The following is a 23,529-nucleotide window of genomic DNA, read 5'->3' as shown; positions in this document are numbered from 1 at the left end:
ATATTCTAATGGAGGTCGGTCACCAGTGGTGTGCCTCAGGGATCTGTTCTGGGATCTCTACTCTTCATAATTTTCATAAATGACCTAGATGAGGAAGTGGAGGGAGGGGTTAATAAATTTGCTGATGACACAAAGGTTGGGGTGTTGTGGATAGTGTGGAGGGCTGTCAGAGGTTACAGCGGGACATTGATAGGATGCAAAACTGGGCTGAGAAGTGGCAGATGGAGTTCAACCCAGATAAGTGTGAGGTGGTTCATTTTGGTAGGTCAAATATGATGGCAGAATATAACATTAATGGTAAGACTCTTGGCAGTGTGGAGGATTAGAGGGATCTCGGGGTCCGAGTCCATAGGACACTCAAAGCTGCTGCACAGGTTGACTCTGTGGTTAAGAAAGCATACGGTGCATTGGCCTTCATCAATAGTGGGATTTAGTTTAGGAGCTGAGAGGTAATGTTGAAGCTGTATAGGACCCTGGTCAGACCCCACTTGGAGTACTGTACTCAGTTCTGGTCGCCTCACTACAGGAAGGATGTAGAAACTATAGAAAGGGTGCAGAGGAGATTTACAAGGATGTTGCCTGGATTGGGGAGCATGACTTATGAGAATAGATTGAGTGAACTCGGCCTTTTTTCCCTGGAATGACAGAGGATGAGAGGTGACCTGATAGAGGTGTATTAAATGATGAGAGGCATTGATCGTGTGGATAGTCAGAGGCTTTTGCCAGGGCTGAAATGGCTAACACAAGAGGGCACAGTTTTAAGGTGCTTGGAAGTAGGTACAGAGGAGACGCTAGGTAAGTTTTTTACACGAAGAGTGGTGAGTGAGTGTGATGGGTTGCTGGTGATGTTGGTGGTGGCGGATACAATAGGGTCTTTTAAGAGACTCCTGGATGGATACATGGAGCTTAGAAAAATAGAGGGCTGTGGGTAAGCCTGGGTAGTTCTAAGGTAAGGACACATTCGGCACAGCTTTGTGGGCCAAAGGGCCTGTATTGTGCTGTAGGTTTTCTATGTTTCAATGTTTCTCAAAGACACAAAATCATCCATGTAGGTTCTGATGAAGTTGGTGGTAGCTGTAGCATATTCAGAATCAGAATCAGAATCAGGTTTACTATCACCGGCATGTGTCATGAAATTTGTTAACTTAGCAGCAGCAGTTCAATAATTGTGAAAGAAAAAATAAATAAATAAGTAAATGAAGTACAGCAAGTGTGTGTGTGTGTGTGTGTGTGTGTGTGTGTGTGTGTGTGTGTGTGTGTTTTATATATATATATAGTGTGTATAATATGTATGTATATATGTGTGTGTAATATATATCTGTCTGTGTGTGTATAATATGTGTATATATATGTGTGTGTGTGTGTGTAAAATATATTTATGTATGTATACATTGAATATATTAAAAATAGTGCAAAGACAAATAATATAAATACAAAAAGTGAGGTAGTGTTCATGGGTTCAATGTCCATTTAAGAATTAGATGGCAGAGGGGAAGAAGCTGTTCCTGACTCGGTGAATGTGTGAATTCAGGCTTCTGTACCTTCTTCCTGACAGTAACAATGAGAAGAGGGCGTGTCCTGGGTGATGGGACTCCTTAATGATGGACATCATCTTTCTGAGCCACCACTCCTTGAAGGTGTCTTGGATACTATGGAGGCTGGTAGCCAAGGTGGAGCTGACTAATTTTACACCTTTCTGCAGCTGTTTTTGGTGCTATGCAGTAAACCCCCTCCCCCCCCCATACCAGACAGTGATGCAGCCTGTCAGAATGCTCTCCATGGTACGTCTATAGAACTTCTTGAGTATTTTAGTTGAGAGATCAATCTCTTCAAACTCCTAGTGAAATATAGCCACCGCCTTGCCTTCTTTACAGCTGCATTGACACTGTGCTGCCATCCTTCACCATTCCTCATGGATTTTACCACTGGTGTTATGGTCAGTCTGTGCCTACGTGCCAGGAGTAGGTACAGACAGGTGATTGGTCTTGCCGAAGTGCAGGCATGGGAGAGCATGCTAGGTGTTCTTGATGGTGGTCAAGTGTGTTAGCTTCTTGGTTCCACTGGTGATATGTTGGCAGTAGCTGGTCAGAGACTTCTTCAAGTTGGCCTGGTTGATGTCCCCCACAAAGATCAGGAAGTCATCAGGGTGTACTCTTTCGTGACCATTGATCAAGGTGCTCAGCTCCTCTAGTTCCCGCTTGACCCTTGCCAGGATGAAACGTACACTGCACCAGGACAAAGCTGGAGAACTCCTCGGCAGATAGAATGGATGACATATGTTCCAGGTCAGGGACCAGTAGTGAGACAGAACTGTCCACAGTGCTGTGCTTGAGCCATGTCTCTGTGAAGCAGAGTACAATCTGGCAATTACGTCTTCACTTTTATTTTCCACAGACTGTGCGTTAGGCAGGAGAATGGTAGGAGTGGGCCTCGAGAACCCTACAATCCAGTTATAAATGCAGCCCTCCTCGGCACGTTTCCACAGACAATGGAGGCTCTACTGACCCTTCCGTTGCTGCACTCACTCCCTCAATGGTCTGTAGGCCCAAGTTTGCCAGATATGACAACGTAATGTCATTTGCTGCAGTGTCTGCGGCAGGCGATTTCAGTTGTAGCTGTTGTTAATGGAAGTATTTGATAATTCCTTTGGAAATCACACTTATAGTACCATTGTAAGTTCCTATCAGAGAAAAGTGAAGTATTTGCTAAAAGTTAACAACCAAAGAGACCTGAAATCCAAGATGCAGGTGCAGCGAGAGATCAAGATGGCAAATTATACATCAACGTAAGAGGATCTGAGTTATCAGAGTGAAGATGTCTTACTGCAATTATACAGGCCCTTGGTGAGACCACATCTGAAGTATTATGTGAAATTTCAATCCCATTATCTAAAGAAGGGGGAATTCCCATAGGAGTGTTGTAAAGATTCACCTGACAGGTTACAGGGATGACAGATTTGACAAATGATTGATTGGACTAGCGCTGCATTTCTGAGAATTTAGTTTAGAGATCTTACAAAATGCTTCCAGGCATTCTTGCTGAGATAAATGGGGGAGACAGAGGGTGGACGCTTTGCTGCTGCTTGTGTGTAGAAGGAGGGAGGAGGGAGGTGGGAGGTGGGGGGGCTTTGGGATTCTAATGTTTTTACTGTCATTCATTCTTTGGCGTACTGTTCTATTTTCATGGACATCTGTGAAGACCAAGAATTTTAGGTTGTCTATTGTATACATTCTCATATTAAATGAAACTATTGGAACTAATGAACTATTGCGTTGTTGGTCAGGAAAGCAAATGCAATGTTAGCATTTATTTCAAAAGGACTAGAATATAAAAACAATGATATAATGCTGGGGCTTTATTAAGCACTGGTGAGGCCTCACTTGGAGTATTGTGAGCAGTTTTGGGCCCTTATTTAAGAAAGAATTTTTTTAAAAAATGAGGGGGGATCTCATTTAAATCAATCAAATGTTGAAAGACCTAGATTGATTGGATGTGGAGAGGATGTTTCCTATAGATATATAGATACCTTATTGATCCCAAAAGAAATTACAATGTCACAGTAGCATTACAAATGCACAGATATACAAATATTAGAAGTAAGAAATGCACAGTGCCCCAGTCTTAACCTAGTCCACACAGTTTCCTCTCTTCTATATCCACTACCTACCCTAGTACCCGCAACGCTTTTTTGTATTTGATATAAATACCTCCCTTTCCCCTCCCTGTCCCATCTTTCTTGCCACATTTGGCTTATTTTTTTCCCTGATTACACACTTAACCTCTGCTTTTCTGATACTAATATATTCTTTCTTTAACACCCTCTTTGCCAACTCATCCATCTTCACCCCTACATGTGCTGGAACCCATAGAAATTTTACCTGACCTCCCTGATTTGCAATTCTTGTGAATTCATTGAAAATGATAGGGAAACACCAGACAGGATTGTGTGAGGAATGTCAGGAAGAGGAGTCAGTAGAACATGTAGTTCTGAGTTGCAGGAAGTATGGGATACAGAGAGAGATGATGAGAATTAAACTAAGGGAGTTGGGATTGCAGGAATTCACATTAAAAGGGTTTCTGGGCATGGGTGAGAGAGCACAGGTCAGGGTATTTTTAGCTTTCTTAAGGGATACAGGGGTTTTTTTTATAGGATATGATGGATAAGCAGGAATAGGGTACTAGGGTGGCCAAAGACGGGAGGATAAAGTGTAGGTTAGGGTATGTGTGTGTGTGTGTGTGTGTGTGTGTGTGTGATTGAGTGAAGAGATTTTGAATGTAAGTGTATTGCACACTCCGGAGCAGAAGGTGGCGGTAATGCACCATTAAGCTGGGTGCCAACCGGCGTAGAACAAGACAGAGAAGAAGAAGAAGTAAGAAAAAAATAAAAAACAAGTTACTTCAAACAGTCTAACAGGAGGGGGTCATCACACTCCCAGCTATAGGTTGACTCATTATAGAGCCTAATAGCCGAGGAAGAATGACAACATATAGCGCGCTTTGGAGCACTGCAGTTGTCTTAGTCTATTACTAAAAATGCTCCTCTGTTCAGCCAAGGTAGCATGCAGAGGGTGAGAAACATTTGTCCAAAATTGCCAGGATTTTCCATAGGATCCTTTGTTCTACCACAGCTGCCAGAGTGTCCAGATTGACTCCTATAACAGAGCTAGCCTTTCTAATTAGTTTATTGAACCTCTTGGCATCACCCACGTTGACGTCATTGCCCCTGCCCCTGTACAGGCAACAACAGACTGGTATAACATGTGAAAGAGAGGCCTGTATATTCCAAAGAACCTTAGTCTCCTCAGGAAGTAGAGGAGACTCTGGCCTTCTTGGTTGTGGAGGAGTCTAGGAACAGAGGACACAATCTCAGATTAGAGTAAAGTCCATTTAGAATGGAGATAAGGAGGAATTTCTTTAGCCAAAGGGTAGTGAATCTGTGGGATTGATAGGAAGCTGTGGATGCCAGGTCACTGAGTGTACTTAAGGCGGAGGTTCTTACGATTTTGATTATCCAGGCATGAAACGTTATGAGGAGAAGGCAGGAGAATTGGACTGAGAGGGAAATGGATCAGCCATAATCAAATGGCAAAGAAAACTCGATTGGCTGTATGGACTAATTCTGCTCCTATGTCTTATGGTCTTATAAAATTATTACCAAAAGATGTGCAGGTATACCCTCCAGAAAGCTATCTTACAGGTGAAGTGGAGGTTCCGGCCTAGACTGGAATCAACAAGGGATGTTTGACCGCTGTGCCGGGGTTTGAATACCCTAACCTCCTACAAAGTTAAATCTTGCAACATAAGGCTCAGCAGAGCTTCGCTTCCAGATCAGCTCAGTGCCTTCTATGCTCACTTTGACCACCACAAGAAGGAGGAACCATTGCATACCCCCATGTCTCCCGATAATCCTTTAGTCTCAGTAACTGAAGATGACATGCGGGCTGCCTTTAAGAGGGTGAATCCAAGGAAAGCATCCAGTCCGGATAAAGTGATTGAGTAATGAAAACCTGTGCTGACCAACTGTCTGGTGTATTCATGGATATCTTCAACCTCTCGCTCTGGCAGTATGTGGTGTCCACCTGCTTCAATCGTACTGGTACCCAAGAAGTCTCAATGACCACTGCCCAGTGGCACTTACATCCATAGTGATGAAGTGATTTGAGAGGCTGGTGTTGAAGAATTTCAGATCCAATTAGCCTACCAAAGCAACAGGTCTACAGCAGCTGCCATCTCACTGGCTCTTCATACAGCCCTGGAACATCTAGACAGTAAAGCTGCATAAATAAGGATGCTCTTTATTGATTACAACTCAGCAATTAACACCATTATCCCCTCAAAACTCATCAGTAAACTTCAAGACCTGGGCCTCAATTCCCCCTTGTACAATTGGATCCTGGATTTCCTCACTTGTAGACCCCAGTCAGTTCGGATGTGCAAAAACATCTCCTCCACAATCTCCATCGGCACAGAAGCACCACAGGGATATGTCTTTAGCCCATGTTCTGCTCACTTTACACCCGTGTAGCTAAGTACAGCTCCAACACCATAGATACATTTGCTGATGACACTACTGTTGTGGGCTGTATCAAAGATGATGATGAATCAGCATACAGGAAGGAGATAGAAAATCTGGCTGAGTGGTGTAATACCAACAACCTCTCTCTCTATGTCAATAAGACCAAGGAACTGATTGTAGATGTCAGGAGAGGGAAACCAAAAGTCTATGAGCCAGTAATCATCGGAGGGTCAGTAACTTTAAATTCTTTGATGTCACTATCTCAGAGAACCTGTCCTAGACCCATCTTATAAATATAATTGCAAAGAAAGCATGACAACATCTCTACTCCCTCAGGAGTCTGTGGAGATTCTGCTTGTCATCAAATTCCTTGGAAAAGTTCTATAGATATCTGGTGAAAGTGTGCTGACCGGCTGTATTATGACCTGGAATGGGAACACCAATGCCTTAAAGCGAAAAATCCTACAAAAGGTAGTGGATTTGGCTCAGTACATCATGGGTAAAAATTTCCCAACCATTGAGTACATCTACATGAAATGTTGCAAAGCAGCATCCATCATCAAAGACCCTCACCACCCAGGCCATACTCTTTACTCACTGCTGTCATCCGGTAGAAGGTACACGTGCCTCAGGACTCATACCACCAGCTTCAAGAACAGTTACTACCCTTCAACCATCAGACTCTTGAACAAAAGCGAGTAACTACACTCATTCTATTTCTGGTGTTCCCACAACCTGTGGCCTCACTTTAAGGACTCTTTATCTTCTTATTCACACTCGTTCTTTATTGTTTTTTATTTATATTTGCATCTGCGCAGTTTGTTGTCCACTGACCCTGTTTACAGTTACTGTTCTATAGATTTGCTAAGTATGCCTGAAGAATAAGAATCTCAGGGTGGTATATTGTAAAATGTACGCACTCTGATAAGAAATTTTACTTGGTAGTTTGAGGAACCAAAAGTGGACAATAGAAACAGAAACAATGGGAAAAATAGATGGGGTGGGGAGGTGCAAAATATTTCTCCTTCGACATGCTGACAGATCTGCTATATACTTTCTGTTTTTATTTCACATTTCTGACATTCACACAATTTTAACCCCAATTGCATTATGGCAGCAACAGCTGCTGCAGATCATCGACCAAGAAAGTCCATGTTTCATCCACGTACTGAGCAGAAGTAATTGCCAGAATGGGACCAAGGCTTTAACGTGCCGAGCTGATCATGGGAAAATTAATAAGAGTCCCTGCAATCCAGTGCTGTCACGTGTTCCATCAATGTTGTTCAGCTGAGTGAGCTTCCACCTCTACAGCACTGATGAACGGTCTGCCTGGAGTGAAAATGTCCTTTCTACAACAGGGTTGATTTTCTAAGTCATGAATCTGTCCTGTTGGATTTAAAATTATACTTATTCATACAGCATGACCTTCCTTACTTACCGTGGATAGATGTGAAGTCAGGAGTGATGGATGCTGTGTCACAGCCTCCCATGAGGAAAAGGTTATTCTGATAAGTTCTTCTGAACCAGTGTGACCTAAAATTGAATCAACAAAAATATTGCAATATCTGAGAAGTCAACTTTCTGACAGTACTAAATAGTATTTGGACGTCTGATTGAAATGCACTCTTTTCAAACTTTACCCACCATATACAGACAGCATCCTGATTCTTCAGTTGCTAAACTGTCCGTGTATGAAGAGTTTTTCTGATTTTACTGCTTTTCTTTTGCAGCTGCAAAATGTTGCTGACCATCAAGTTTTTTTTCCTGTATTGTTTCATCAGTTATTTTTTATTTCTGTCTAACCCCCTGTTGCTGTATGGAACAATCCCAAAAAACAAGTGGTAGACTTGCTTGAACAGTGAATGCTGTTAAAACTGGAACCAACAGCAAATCAAAGATAATGAGAAACTTGCCATAATTTAAGTTCTTGGGTGTCAACATTTCCACCGCTCTGTTTTGGGCCCAACACATTGATGCAATCACTAGCGGCTCTACTTTGTAAGGAGTTTGAGGAGATTTGGTATGTTACCAAATATTCTTGCAAAGTTCTTCAGATGTACAGTGAAGAGCTTTCCAATTGGTTACATCACAGCCTGGAATGAAGGCTTGCAAGTAGCTGCAAAGGGTTGTGGACCCAGACAACTTCATCAAAGACACAATTCTCCCCATCATTGAGGACTTCTTCGAGAAGCAGTGCCTTGAGAAGGTACCATCCATCATTAAGGATCCTCCAGAACATCTTTGTCTTTTTATCTATTATTTTCATATTTATTTTTATGTTTGCACTTTATTCCATTGTTAAGCACTTTAAACTACATCACCTGTATGGAAAGTGCTCTATAAACAATTATCTTCTTATCAATGCCATTGAAAAAGAGTTACAAAAGACTTAAGGCCCACACACAATGATCAGGAACAGCTTCTTGTCTCTGCCATCAGATTTCTGAACAGTTCATGAACCCATGAAAGCTACTTCATTATTTTTTATAGACGTATTATTTTATAATATGTATTAATTTTATGTCTTTGCACTTTACTGTTACCGCAAAACAACTTTCACATCATTTAAGTCAGTGATAATTAACCTGATTCTGATTCTTCTGATTTGATTCTTTACTTTTGTGTCTATAAGATCTTTGGTGTTGTCATGACCTTAGGTCATCGGTAGAGTATGTTAAGAGTTCTGAGTTTTACACTGTTGGCTTTTTTGTATTCTCTGCATTTTATTAATTATAATTATCTGTATTGTTGCACTTCAGGCTTTTTATGTATTATTGTTATGTCTTTGCTAGTTTACATTTAAGTTGTAATTGTTCTTGGATACTTCCAATTAATTCTCCGATACTTTGCAGGTGTCCAATTAAGTACCCTTGGACTTTTGTCACCTACTAGGATGGTTACTCGTAAGCCCACTATGAGTCTGGGGTTTTATCAGCTAGGCACAGATTCCTATGTGCCCGGGAGTATATTTAAAGGGGCAGTGCTATCCCTCAGGGTCTTAGTCATCCTGATTTTGCCTAGTGATGTTTTGGATGAGTTATCTAGGACTCTGTAAGTTCTAGTGTTTTGTTTTGTCTCATTTGTTAATAAAATTCCTAGTTTTGTTTAACTCTTCTGAGTCTCTGTGATCCTGTGCCTGGGTTCGAGGATACAGCGTGACAGGTATATTTTAACATTATTTATGAGATTAATTTTAATTGCATTTCACTGGTTTTATCTGCCACAAAATTTGCTTTGGAATCTTGTAGCACTTTGTGGCTATAAGTTGGTCATATGGTTCCTGTCCATGAACTTCACTTTCTGCTTAAATGGAATTGTGATTTTTTTTTTCAGATTCACATCTTCTTCCCAGCTTCCCAGACAGACCAAAAGACTGGAAAGACACATTTATACCGTGCAACACACATAAAGTGCTGTAGGAACTCAGCAAGTCAGACATTATCTATGGAAGTGAATAAACAATTGACATTTCAGGCCGAAACTTTTCTTCAGGTTTGAAAAGGAAGGAAGAAGGCATCAAAATAAAAAGGTGGGTGGGGGCGAGGGGAAGGAGGATAGCTAGAAAGTGATAGGTGAAGCCAGGTGGGTTGGAAAGATAAAAGGCTAGAGAAGAAGGAACCTGATAGGAGAGGAGAGTGGGCCATAGGAGAAAGAGAAGGAGGAGGGGACACAGGGAGAGGTCATAAGCAGGTGAGAATGGGAAATAGAAGCAGAGGGGAGGGGGAAGAAATTCTTTTAATCCAGAAGGAGAAATCAATATTCATGCCATCAGGTTGGAAGCTACCCAGATGGAATATAAGGTGTTGCTCCTTCACCCTCAGGGTGGCCTCACCTTAGCACAAGAGGAGGCCAAGGACTGATATGTTGGAACAAGAATGGGAATCTAAAGTAACACGTTAGGCCACCGGGAAGTCCTGCTTTTGGTGGATGGAGTTGAGGTATTCAATGAAGCGATCTCCCAATTTATGATGGGTCTCACCAACATAGAGGAGGCCAGATTGAAAATACCATAAAAGACATAATAGACAACCCCAGGAGATTCACATTTGAAGTGTTGCCTCACCTGGAAGCACTGTTTGGGGCCCTGAATGGAGGCGAGGGGGGAGCTGAATTAGCAGGTGTAGGTTGCTTGCAGAGACACTCTTGGTGGGAGATTGTGGGGAGGGATGAATGGACAAGGGAATCACAGAGGGATCAATCCTTGTGGAAAGTAGAGAGGAGGGGGAGATTAAGATATGTTTAGTGGTAGGATCCCTTTGGACATGGCGCATTGCGGAGGATGAGATGTTGGATGTGGAAGCTCATGGGGTAATAGGTAAGGATACTGTTGAGGGGGTGAGGGCGGATGTTTAGGAAATAGAGGAGATGCAGGTGAGGGAAGCAAATGATGTTCCTTGGAGAAGGACGACATGTCTGATATCCTGAAAAGAAAGGACACCTCATGGAAACAGATGCTGAGGAGGTGAAGAAACCGAAAACAAGGAAATTGCATTTTTACAAGAGATAGAGAGGGAGGAGGTATGGTCAAGATAACAATAGGAATCAGAAGACCTATAAAATATGTCGACAGTTTGTCTCCAGAGATGGAGACAGAGAGATTGAGAAAGGGGAGGGATGTGTCAGAAATGGGCCAAGTGAATTTAAGGGCAGGGTGGAGTCAGAGGTAAAGTTGATGAAATTGATAAGCTCAGCATGGGTGCATGAAGTACTACCAATGCAGTCATCAATGCAGGAAGAGTTGGGGAGCATTACCAGGGAAGGCTTGGAACATGGACTGCTCTACATAGCCAACGAACAGGCAGGCATAGCTGGGGCGCATGTGGGTGCCCATGGCTACCGCTTGAGTTCAGAGAAGGTGGGGGGAGCTGAAGGAGAAATTGTTGGGGTTGAGAACCAGTTCTGCCAGACAGAGGAGGGTGGTGGTGGAGAGGAACTGGTTGGTTCTTTTGTTGAGAGAGAAATGGAGAGCTTTGAGGACTATTTGATGCGGGATAGAAGTGCATGAACATCTATGGTGAAAATGAGGCGGTCAGGGCCAGGGAACCGAAAGCTACTGATGAGATGAGAATGGTGCAGATGTTTGAGGGAAGACTCTGAACCAAGCAGGATAGAATGGAATTGAGGAATGAGGACAGGAGTTTAGTGGAGCAGAAGCTGGCAGACACAATAGGCCGACCCCACAGTCACGTTTATGGATCCTGGGTAGGAGGTGGAAACGAGTAGTGTGGGGCAAGGGAACTATGAGATTGGTAGCAGTGGATGGAGGTTCTCCAGAGTTGATGTGGTACATGACAGTGTCGGAGACAGTTTTCGGATGGTCTGGAGTGGGGTCCTTTTCAAGGGGTAGTTATGAAGAGATTTCTGAGAGTTGCTGCCTTGACTCAGTAAGGTTGAGGTCAGTGCACCCCACTATAACAGCAAACCTTTTGTCTCTGGGCTTGACGGTAAGGTTGGGATTGAGGCAGAGAGTGTGGAGGGCAGTGTGTTCAGACAGGGTGAAGTTTGAAGAGGAGAGAGGAATGCTGAAGTTGAGGCAGTTGATACCTCATCGGCAATTTGAGATGAAAAGATCCGGAGCAGGCAGAGAACCAAAGTGAGATGTCCAAGAAGAGGAGCAGGGTTGGAGACGAGAGAAGGGATCATCAGTGTGGAGTATGGAATTATGGTGTGGGTGAAGGGGAAAAAAGGTAAGGCCCTTGTTGATGACAGAATATTCTGCCTCAGAGAAGGGATGGTCAGAGGGAATGGTGAAGACATGGCAAGGATTAGAGCTGGGATTGGAAAGGGAAGGAAAGTTGGTGGTACCAGAGTAGAGAAGAGGGTTGGTGGGATGGGAGGAAGATGGAAGCTCCAAGGACCTCAGAGGTGATGGTGGAGCCTGAGAGAAACAGTAGTGGCAGGGAAAGAGGGGTCTGGGGGCCTAGCGGCAGTGAGTAAAATCTTGGCCTGGAGGCGCTTGTGGTCAAGGTCTAGTCTGGAGCTGGAGCTAGAGACTGCGCAATTTGCAGTCTGAATGTGTCCAGGTTGTAGGAACCAGCATTGGGGGTGGTGGAGTCAGGGTTCTGGATCCACTTGGGGTTGTTGGACTAGTCCAGAGGCGTCCAGTGCCACTGGAGCCCAAGATGGAGTCAGTGAGATCTGGGGTCTGGGGTGTCCACTTATACCATTCATCCCATGGCCTTAGGCTATCTCAAAACTTTTTAAAACATCTTTAAGAATCGCCTCCATTGAAACATAGGAAATATGAAAACTAATTTGCATGCAGCAAGATCTCACAAATGCCAAGTTAATGACCAGACCACAACTGAGAACCAATAAACAACAGTTGCAAGCGTTTTCAAAAGAGTGGCAGAGTGCTTCAGCTGAAACCTATCCAGATCGTGAAGTAGCAATAACTTACTGAAATGGTAACCTGCTTCAAACTTTCCCCCAACCCACTGTAGCTAGAGATCAGCTTGAAAGAATGAGGAAGAATAAAATTAATATCACTTTAAAATTTGAAATGATGCACTTACCCACTGCACTTTCTAAATTTATTTCTCCAGAATCAATAGATTTGATATGACTCTGTAAACAAACACAGATTTAATATTAAGCAGTTTGAAAAATAAAGTTTGCATTCGTACATCCGTAGTTTGTAAATGGTTCTGGAAGCATGATTAGGAAGAGCTTAGGAGGGAAACGGGCCAGACACAGGCAACTGGAACTAGATTTAGTGGGGTCCTCGATTAGCATGGGCACATTGGGCTATAGGCTGTGTCCGTGCTTTATTATACTATGACATTCACTGGGATCCTGATTCTGGTGCAAGACATCCACCCACCATGGCTTGAGTTCCCACACACCCCATCCTGAGCCCTATTTCCCACATTACCCATACTTTGGAGCTCTTCCCACACACCTACCATGGCCCCATCTCCCTCTCTCTCCACACACCCATCACAGTCCCAGTCCCCACATTCCCTATCCACCTACCATAGTCACAATTCTTACCTTCTCCACCCACCACTACCCCAGTCTCCGCATTTTCCACCCACTCGCTACAGCTCCACTTCTCAAATTTACTTTAAACTAACCTGGTTCAGTTGGCCAAACTCCCTTAAAACCTATTAGCACATCGAGTTATTACTGTGTAACAACTTTTTGAAAACGTGAATTAAAAGTGTGTATCCAGAAAACCTGCTAGTCTGGCAGCATTGACATCCAGACTGTGTTGAATCAATGGAGTTTGAGGTACTGCCCACCCCCATACAACTCCTCCTCATTGAAATATGTAAAATTGAACACAAATGTAAGAAATGAAAGAGAAGATTGGTACCTCGGGTTGTTCGGCAAGCCTGGAGACTAGGTTGCAAATGTTTTGTCACTAGTCAAGGTGCCATCATCAGCGTGTAATTGAGTGTTGTTTCTGCCAAGTGCTTGCAGTTGTATTGGTCTGACTTATTGATCGTTGTTCTTCATTCACTCGTTTCCCCGGTTATTGGTGATTGTGAGTGTTGGTTCCTCGGGTGTTCAGCTACCTGGTTGGCTACGACCAAATGGAGACTAGTGATGGGTGCGAAAGGCAACCAATCAAAACAATGAGTCGGACCAATATAAATGAGAGCACTTGGCAGAAACAACACTCAATTACAGACTGATATTGTCAACTTGACATAATGGAACATTTGCGACCTAACCCGCAGACTCGGTGAACAACCCTACAAGCAAGAATTAGTTTAGACAGATATTGGGGCTGCATAGTTCAATGGGATCTCATCCAATTAACCACCAATGGAAACACTCGGCTGCTCACCTCTGATGGAAAGGAAATAGAAAATGCTGATGAAGATCATGCACCCAAATATTAACTCTGTTCCTCTTTTTACAAATGCTGCCTGTTTATTGACTTTCCCCAGCATTTTCTGTTTTTACATCAACTCCTGTATATATGCAATGTTTTGCTTTTTGATTGCCTACACATGAAGTACTGTGCAAAAATCTTAGGCCCATATATATAGCTAGGGTTCCTAAGACTGTTGCACAGTTCTCTAATTATCCATGTGGAGCAGACAGCGAGTTTGTAAATCTGGCAGAAGCAAAGGATGTAGGGACTGGTGAGGATGGAGCACCATGGGAGGGGTGAGAGACAGGGGACAGAGAAGGGATAACGAGGACAGGGGATGACACAGGGGCAGACACGCCCAGCCCTGAGACAGCAGGCAAGGTCATTTGATTCCAAACAACTGGTTTATGGATCATTACAGAATGTCTCTCTGGTGGTTCCCGCTCTTTCCCATCTCCCTTCCCCTTTTCCCAAACATGATTCCCCTCTCCCTGCCCCTTCCTACTCTCAGTCCACAATAGAGACCCATATCAGAATCAGGTTTATCATCACTCGGATATGTCATGAAAAGTGCAGTACAGTGCAATAAATAAAATTACTACAATACTTAGGCACCCTTGCTCTATTTGTGTCTAAGAGTTTTGCACAGTACTATATATCACAATGAGGCCAGATTCTAATGGGATACATTACTGGTGCTACAGAAGAAACCAAGGTAGCAGGACTGATGGTGGGCAAGTCACATGTTCACAGAGGCATACTGGTATCCCAGTGATAGAGATGGGGCCCAGAGGCAAGTCCAGTTTACCAGGGATACAGGGGACCCATCAAGGTTATTTTCAAAGACTCTGGAAGGAGGTGGCTATTAGTCAACTGCAGAAGTGAGAGTCCCCATTTAATGGAGAAAAGGTGGAAGAAATTAAATGATATCACAAGAAAATATGAAATCGTACACACGAACAGCCCAGGGATCTCCAAGCCACATACCACTGGTGCCACTTGTGAAATGCAATCTGCCAGATTTGCTCTCTGATGTTTCATTTCTGTCACCATATCCCCTTTAATTTGACCACCAGAAGACACCTTCATGACCCTTTTGAACACAAGCACAGTAATTTGTCCTTTAACCCATCATGTGATTGTTCAGAGGGTTCAGGGCAGGTTGTGGAGGAAAAATAAAGTTTGAAGACTGGGGTTTAATAGTCATGGGGATGGTGTGATGGGAAGCAGAATGAGTCGATCTTCCTTGGACTAACTAAGAAAAGATCACATCATCAATGAGGAACTGACTGTATTGGTGCTAACTGTCTGAGAGGCAACGTGATTTACAGAATGTTTAGTACTCTAAGCAATGAAAAACCCATTGTATAGGTGCTAATTTTGTGGCAATTGTGGAAACAGTGTCTGAAGACCAGCTGACGTAGTGTGATTAGATTTACTGTATAAATTGGAAAATTTAATCTTGCATTGGTTGAGATGTTGTGAGGAACGGCTCCCCATGAATTCATGAAATAAAGATGGCAACTAATTTCAAGGTCTTTGCCTACTTTGTTGGTGTTCGGTCGATACTAAATTCTTCAACACAGGGTTACAGCAAGAAAGTAAATCAGCTACAACTGAATGGGCTAAATGCCCTAATTTTGTTTCCATATCCTGTGGTCTTATAATGGTCTTGTGACTGCGCCAGCCTTGATGCCAAACTAACTAGTCCCATCTGCCAGTAAGGACGATGAGCTGAAGGGTCTGTTTATGTGCTGTATGAATCTGAGTGACACAAGATCTGATGTTGCCATGTAGTTTCACACTGCTGTTCTGATCTGGTTTCTGCTACACAAGTAAAGCCCAAAGTGTGAACAGTATCATACTACCAGGCAGCAGTGTAGTGTTCTCATTAAGCATACAGATGCCATTCATAAGCAGCCTGGTGTTTTCAGTGGACAGAGAGCTGCAAAGCACAAACAGCTCACAGTCCTCCAAGAACAAAAGGAGTATCTCATTGTTCTTCATGAACAGAGAGATGTTGCTCACGAGTAGATTGCTCTTCTGCAAGAGCAGAGAAAAGGCAGTTAAGAACACGTCTTTAAAGCAGGAATGGAATTATGCTTCCTACCACTCACATCCTTCTTCACAAGCAGAGTTCTGCTTGGAACAGTGGGAAATGGACTCGAGATGAGGTGTCAGCTGGCTCAGCACATGTTGGAGGCCAAAACACTAATAAAGCAATTTAATTGGCAGGTCACTGAGAGATTCCAGTTGCCAGCAGCCCCTTAACAACAGCACCAAGTCTGTTCCTGTACAGTCATTACACTGATGCACACCAGACTGTATGAAAATTGCTCAGGTATATCACATTCACTAAACAGGACAAATACAATCCAACTAAATACCATACGCTCAGTTTACTCTCAATATGGTGGAAGGTATTATCAGAACTTCACGGCCCATAATCTTATTTTAAATCAATGATTACTTTAGTTTTCTCAGTACCACTGTGACCTCATAACAATTTTGGTTACAGCATGAATCTCAGAGGTGAGGTGAGAGTGCATGTCCTTGACAAAGGGCAATATTTGACAAAGTGGTAAAAATGAAGCTAAATGATCTCCATGGTTGGACTCATAAAAGAATGGATGTGTAGACCCTATCGTTCTCGGCTGTTACACCAATGCTCATTATTCCATCATAAAAGTAGAGGTGGGGATGTCGTAATATCAGCTATATTGGGTCTCCATGCATACAACCAGTCCACCCCCGCCTGCAACAAAACCTTGTAAAAATGAGAGATGGGCTGATAGGTGGTGAATGACATGCCTACCACATCAATGCCAAGCAATAAGTACCTCCAACAAGACAATGTTGTACAGTTGATATCCGACTCATTACCATCATCAGTATGCTAGGCATTACCACAGACCAGAAACATAAAGGGACCAACATACAAATACAGTGCCAACAGAAACAAATAAGAATAATGTCAACTCTCACCACAGCCTCATCTGTGTCATAACCAACCATCCTAGATTACATCCTCATTTAGCCCCAGATAGCACTCCATAGCTTACTAACCCATGCAGTAACTTCCTGAGGGTCATTGGCACATGCAGAATCAAAGTGAGAATGTGAGGCCTTCTAGCAGCCAGACAACATTCATGCAGGGAAACCTGTGACGTAGGACAAAAGCTTTAAACACACGTAAGGCAACGAAGCTCAAAGACATTAAGACATGTACTGTTATTACTTTTGACTCATCATTAGTGATGTTAAACATACCATCAGTATTGAAGTTCTCATTTAGAGAAAGTAATACCCTTCATTATGCAGCAAAATAGAGATCAGTGTAGCATTTGTTGGTATTACTGCAGACTGTGACAGTCATATAGAAATACAGGCCCTTCAACCCAACCAGTCCTTGCTGACTGTAGTGCCCACCCATCTTGACCCACTTTCCTGTGTCTGGAAAGATATGCATACTTTACCTCTCTAAACTCCACTTCTGCCTGTATCTAATCAAATGCTTCTTAAATTATACTACTGTATCTGCCTCATCCACTCCCCTGGCAGTTCATTCCACAATGAATTCTGGTTAATTGGGACCTTGGTTAGTTGGTACAGCCGTTTATTTGAATCAACTCTTAAGGAAAAAAGGAAATTAAGAAAATAGCTGGGATTCCCTTTGTTTATGCTGCTTAGTTGGGGCAGGAGACTTACTGAACAGTTTCTAAATAGCATCAGTCGCATGCACTTGTGTGGCTGTTAGACACTACACCGTGCTTAGAGTGAACAGTATTTAAAGAGCATTAGTTACATGTATTTGTGTTCAAAAAGCAATGAATTTTCCCCACTGATAGTTCGTGAGAAATAAGCAGTAAGACAATTCAGAACTGTTTTGCTCACTGCATTTTCGAGCATTCAGGCTTGGAGTTGCCAGAAACAGCTGGGAGTGAATATGAAAAAAATTCACTACTTCAACAGATTAGCAACTATGAAGAATTTGAAGCTAGCACAGTCACCTTGTTACAATAATAGTGACGATTTGGAGGATGTAATAGTCGAGAGGACCGTATGAAGACAGTCCATCATTTACACAAGGTGCCAGCACTGATTTTGTTCATTTCCAGTCAATCAAAAGAACACAGCAGCATACACTAGTTCCTCCGTTGAAAACTATCAGGACCTAATACACAGTTTCATAGTACTGTAGTGGTATTGAGAGTGCTTTAATTTGTTCTGTATTTCATTCAAATATATAATTTGTTACTCAGTTAAACAGTAGTTGGTCTTTATTTCACTAACAAGAGAAGATCTGCTGATACAAATGCAGATGTCTTTATTTTATACATTTTTAACTATTTCCATGAATCTTCGGCTAACTGAGGCAGTCCCTTAATTGGGCCAAAATGTACCGGTCCTGATGTACCCCAAATTAACCGGAATCCAATGTACCTACTACCTCCTGTGTGGAAAAAACTGCTCCTCAAACCTCCAGAGATAATGTTTTTACTCCAAATTCCACCATCTGCCATCTCTTACATCTCTTTCCAAATTTTCCCAGCATTTTTTATTTTTATATCATGTTGGCTCGATTTTTCTTATCTCACTCATACTGACTGGCCTGCCGTTAATTACACAGACCAAGTGGCTTAATGCACTGGTAAATGCCTCCATTAAATCACTTGGACTATCACCACCATTCCCTTCATTCTATACAGCTCTCCACACCTTGTCTTACTAAAAACTACCTATTGGTCCTATTGAAATGGTTTCGGCATGAAACATTGACTGCACTCTTTCCCTACATGCTACTTGGCCTGCTGAGTTCCTCCAGCATCTTGTGTGTATTGCTCGGATTTCCAGCATCCACAGATTTTCTCTTGTCTCTATCTCTCTTTCCCAGTTCTGATGAATGGTCTCAGACCAGAAGCATTGACTGTTTCTCTCTCCACAGATGTTGCCTGACTTGCTGAATTTACCTGAGATTTCAATCATCTGCCGTTTCCATCTACTGCGATTTCATGGTGGTATTCCAGTAACCCTCACTACATGGGCAGGAAGAGATTTCTGGAGGAGGGCCGACTGTATCAGTATTGTCTAGATGATCCAAGGCTGCATGACGAGCCAATAAGCTAGTATCTGCTGTAGACCTGTTGTGGTGATAGGCAAATTGCAGTGGGTCCAGGTCCTTGTGGAGACAGTAGTTGATTCTAGCCATAGCCAATGTCTCAAAACACTTCATCACCATAGGTGTGAGTGCTACTGGATGATTGTTGTTGAGGAGCTCACCCTGCTTTTCTAGGGCACTGGTATGATTGTAGCCCTTTTGAAGTAGGTGGAAACTTCCAACTATAGCAATGAGAGATTGAACATGTCTTTGAACACACCCTCCAGTTGGTTGGCGCAGGTTTTCAGAGCCCCACCACCTTGTGAGGGCTTCACCCTCTTTAAAGCCAATCTGACATCAGCATTGGAGACGGAGATCACAGGGTTATGGGGTGCTGCAGGAATAGTCACAGCTGTAGTTTTATTCTCTCTTTCAAAGCATGCTTAAAAGGTGTCATTGTACACCAGTCATTGAAAGTGGGCATGCAGGTACAGCAGGCGGTGAAAAAGGCGAATGGTATGCTGGCATTTATAGCGAGAGGATTCGAGTACAGGAGCAGGGAGGTACTACTGCAGTTGTACAAGGCCTTGGTGAGACCACACCTGGAGTATTGTGTGCAGTTCTGGTCCCCTAATCTGAGGAAAGACACTCTTGCCATAGAGGGAGTACAAAGAAGGTTCACCAGATTGATTCCTGGGATGGCAGGACTTTCATATGATGAAAGACTGGATCGACTAGGCTTGTACTCGCTGGAATTTAGAAGATTGAGGGGGGATCTTATTGAAATGTATAAAATTCTAAAGGGATTGGACAGGCTAGATGTTGGAAGATTGTTCCAGATGTTGGGGAAGTCCAGAACAAGGGGTCACAGTTTAAGGATAAAGGGGAAGCCTTTTAGGACTGAGATGAGGAAAAACTTCTTCACACAGAGAGTGGTGAATCTGTGGAATTCTCTGCCACAGGAAACAGTTGAGGCCAGTTCATTGGCTGTATTTAAGAGGGAGTTAGATATGGCCCTTGTGGCTAAAGGGACCAGGGGGTATGGAGAGAAAGCAGGTACAGGGTTCTGAGTTGGATGATCAGTCATGATCATACTGAATGGCAGTGCAGGCTCGAAGGGCCGAATGGCCTACTCCTGCACCTATTTTCTATGTTTCTATGTGCTGAGCTCATTTGGGTGTGAAGCATCACTGCCATTCATAATGTTAGGCTTTGCTTTGTAGGAAGTAGTGGCCCGCAAATCCTGCCAGAGTTGATGTTTCTATAGGTTTCAATAGTGCACCTGATCCCATCTTTACCTCATTTGAAATTATTGTTTTGCTCTTGACATAGTCCTTTGTAAGTGGTACTTGGCCTTCTTGTCTAGTCCTGGATCACCAGACTTGAATGCCAGAGACCTAGCCCTCAGCTAACTATGAATCTCCTGGTTCATCCACAGATTTTGATTTGGGCATGTACAGCATGTTCTTGTAGTGACACACTCATCCACACAGGTTTTAATGAAGTCAGTGACAACTATGGCGTACTCACTCAGACTCGAAGATGAATCCCTGAACACAGTCCAGTCCAACAACTCAATGTAGTCCCGTAAGCGCTACTGCCTGTACTCAGGGAGTAGATGTACTGCCAGGTGATCAGACTGTCCAAAGTGTGCATGTGGGGTGGAACAGAAAGTGCTCCTGATGGTAATATAACAGTGGGTCCAGAATGTTGGCTCCTCTGGTTCCACAAGTGATATGTTGGTGGTAATTATTTATAGAATTTTTCAAACTGACTATAGAAGGAGAAGATGGAATAGGAAGGTAAGCTAGCCAGTAATGTTAAAGAGTACACCAAAAGTTTCTGCAGATAAATAATGAGTAAAAGAGAAGCAAGAGTAGATATTTGGACCACTGGAAAATGATGCTGGAGAGGTAGTTATGTTTGAGAAGGAAACGGCAGCCACTAGCAGTATGCCAGCAATTTGAGAATGTCTGAGGGCAGAAATGAGTGAAGCTGCCATGACTAGGGAAAAGATGGTTGGGAAATTGAAAGGTCTGAAGGTAGATAAATCACCTGGACCAGATGGTCTGCACCCCAGGGTCTGATAGAGGTGGCTGAAGAGATTGTGCAGACATTACTAATGACCTTTCAAGAAGCAATAGATTCTGGCATAGTTCTGAAGGACTGCAAAATTGTAAATGTCACTCCATTCTTCAAGAAGGGAGACAGGCAGAAGAAAGGAAGTTAGTCTGACCTCAGTGGTTAGGAAGATGTTAAAATCAATTGCTAAGGATGTGGTTTCGGGGTAGTTGGAGGCACCTGATAAAATAGACTGTAGTCAGTGTGGTTTCTTCAAGGGAAAATCTTGCCTGACAAATCCATTGTAATTCTTTGAGGAAATGACAGGCAGGATGGACAAAGGAAAATCTGTGAATGTTGTGTACTTGGATTTTCAGAAAACCATTGACAAGGTGCCAAACATGAAGCTGCTTAACAAGTTAAGAGTCATGGTATTAAGGGAAAGATACTAGCATGGATAGAGCGTTAGCTGAGTGGCAGGAGGCAAAGGGTAGACATAAAGGGAATCTTTTCTGGTTGGCTGCCCATGACTAGTGGTGTTCCACTGGGATCTATGTTGGGATCATTTCTTTTTACGTTATTCATCAGTGATTTGATGATGATGAAATTGATGGCTACGAAGCTAAGTTTGTGGACAACACCAAGATAGTTGGAGGGGCAGGTAGTATTGAGAAATCAGAGAGGCTGCAGAAGGACTCAAACAGATTAGGCGAATGGGCAAAGAAATGGTAGATGGAACACAGTATCGAAAAGTGTATGGTCATACACTTACATAGACTATTTTCTAAATGCAGAGAAAATTCAAAAACCTGAGGTCCAAAAGTCCTTGTGCAGGATTCCCTAAAGGTTAACTTGCAGGTTGAGTCAGTACTAAGGAAGGCAAATACAATGTTAGCATGTATTTCGAGAGGACTAGAATATAAAAGCAAGGATGTAATGTTGAGGCTTTATAAGGCACTACTGAGTCCTCACTTGGAGTATTGTGAGTAGCTTTGGGACCCTTATCTAAGAAAGAATGTTCTGATACTGGAGAGGGTTCAAAGGAAGTTTACAAAAGTGATTCTGAGATTGAAAGACGTACCATATGAAGAGCGTTTGATGGCTCTGGGCCTGTACTCGCAGAAATTCAAAAGAATGGGGGGGATGTGGTGAGGGAAATCTCACTGAAACCTACTGAATATTGAAAGGCCTCAACAAACTGAATGTGAAAAGGATGTTTCCTGTGGTTGGCGAGTCTAGGACAAGAGGACACAGCCTCAGAATAGAGGGATGTACATTTAGAATGGAGATGAGGAGGCATTTCTTTAGGCAGAGAGTGGTAAATTTCTGGAATTTATTGCCACAGGTGGCTGTGGAGGCCAAGTTATTGGGTATATTTAAGGCAGAGGTTGATAGATCTTGATTTGTCAGGATTCGAAGTTCATTTGCTATTAAAGTATGTATCCATATACAACTCTGAGATACATCTTCTCCAGATTGTCATGAAACAAAGAAAGAACATGGAGGCCATTCAGAGAGAAACATCAAACCTACTCCTCACACAATAAAAGAACGTTATCCTCATCATCAACCCCCAAACCCCCTTCCTTCACTCAAAACAAGAACATTGACGCTAAAACAACCCCCACACAGAACACAACAAGAATATCGACCCCCCCTCCCCAAACAATCCCTTCCCAGCACAAAGATCTAACAAACTGCATCAAGAACATCAATCCCCAAACAACCCTTCCAGCACAAAAATCTAACAGATTGGAACAAGAACATCAACCCCAAACAAGCCCTCCCCCACACAAAAATCTAACAGATTGGAACAAGAATATCAACTTCCTCCAAACAGCCCCTCCCTAGCACAAAAATCTAACAGCGCAAGAACATCAACCCCAAAACAACCCCTCTCCAACACAAAAATCTAACAGATTGCAGCAAGAACATCAACCCTCAAAACCCCTCTCCCTGTACAACAAAATGGAAAGGAATGGCAGAAAAAACACAGAATATGATAACCATTCATCTAAAAAAGTCCATAGTCCTTAAAGCAGTAATCCAATCATAGATGCAGAATCATGAAACATCCTCCAACATCACGAACAGTCTTTGAAAGAGAGGGACACCACACGAGGCAGAGGTCTACCTGGCTGTCACAGCTAGCCACCACAAAGAGATAAGCTGCTCACAGACAAGGTGGGCAGTTGGCACTGGACTATTACTCACCCTTTGCACTTACTTCAATGTCTTAACCTTCCTCGATACTTTAGTTGGTTCGTGTTTCTAAGTCTCTTCGCATTAAGGCTTTCCCAGCATGTTTGCTTCCTGGACTCTTTGCAGAGACAGCAAAGCGCTGAATCACTCAATCGATTTCCAAACTGTAAATCAAAGGTTCTAACGATCCCAGAAACACACTTCAGGTGAAAATCAGATGTAAAAGAAATAAAATAGACATTTTTGTGGGCTATCTGGAAGATGTCGACCAAGGGAGCATTGGTGCCATCTTGACCACGTTGAAGGGTTATTGAAGAAGGCAGGAGA

At 42.9% G+C, this 23,529-nt stretch overlaps 1 protein-coding gene across 6 annotated transcripts in view; it reads right to left on the bottom strand.

Moving 5' to 3' along the window:
- Window positions 1-23,529, bottom strand: part of ulk4 (unc-51 like kinase 4) — a 755,583-nt gene that overhangs the window by 367,446 nt on the left and 364,608 nt on the right. For all 6 annotated transcript variants that reach the window (XM_063070087.1, XM_063070088.1, XM_063070093.1 and 3 more), the window contains exons 26-27: window positions 12,532-12,583; window positions 7,455-7,549 (exon numbers count right to left, since the gene is read on the bottom strand). In XM_063070087.1, the coding sequence (XP_062926157.1) occupies window positions 7,455-7,549; window positions 12,532-12,583 (147 nt within the window). The remainder of the gene's footprint in view (window positions 1-7,454; window positions 7,550-12,531; window positions 12,584-23,529) is intronic.

The sequence above is a fragment of the Mobula hypostoma genome, chromosome 17, assembly GCF_963921235.1.
Source record: "Mobula hypostoma chromosome 17, sMobHyp1.1, whole genome shotgun sequence".
Classification (NCBI taxonomy): Eukaryota; Metazoa; Chordata; class Chondrichthyes; order Myliobatiformes; family Myliobatidae; genus Mobula; species Mobula hypostoma.
Note: the sequence above shows the minus strand (reverse complement) of the source record. Positions and strands in the feature narration are given on the sequence as shown.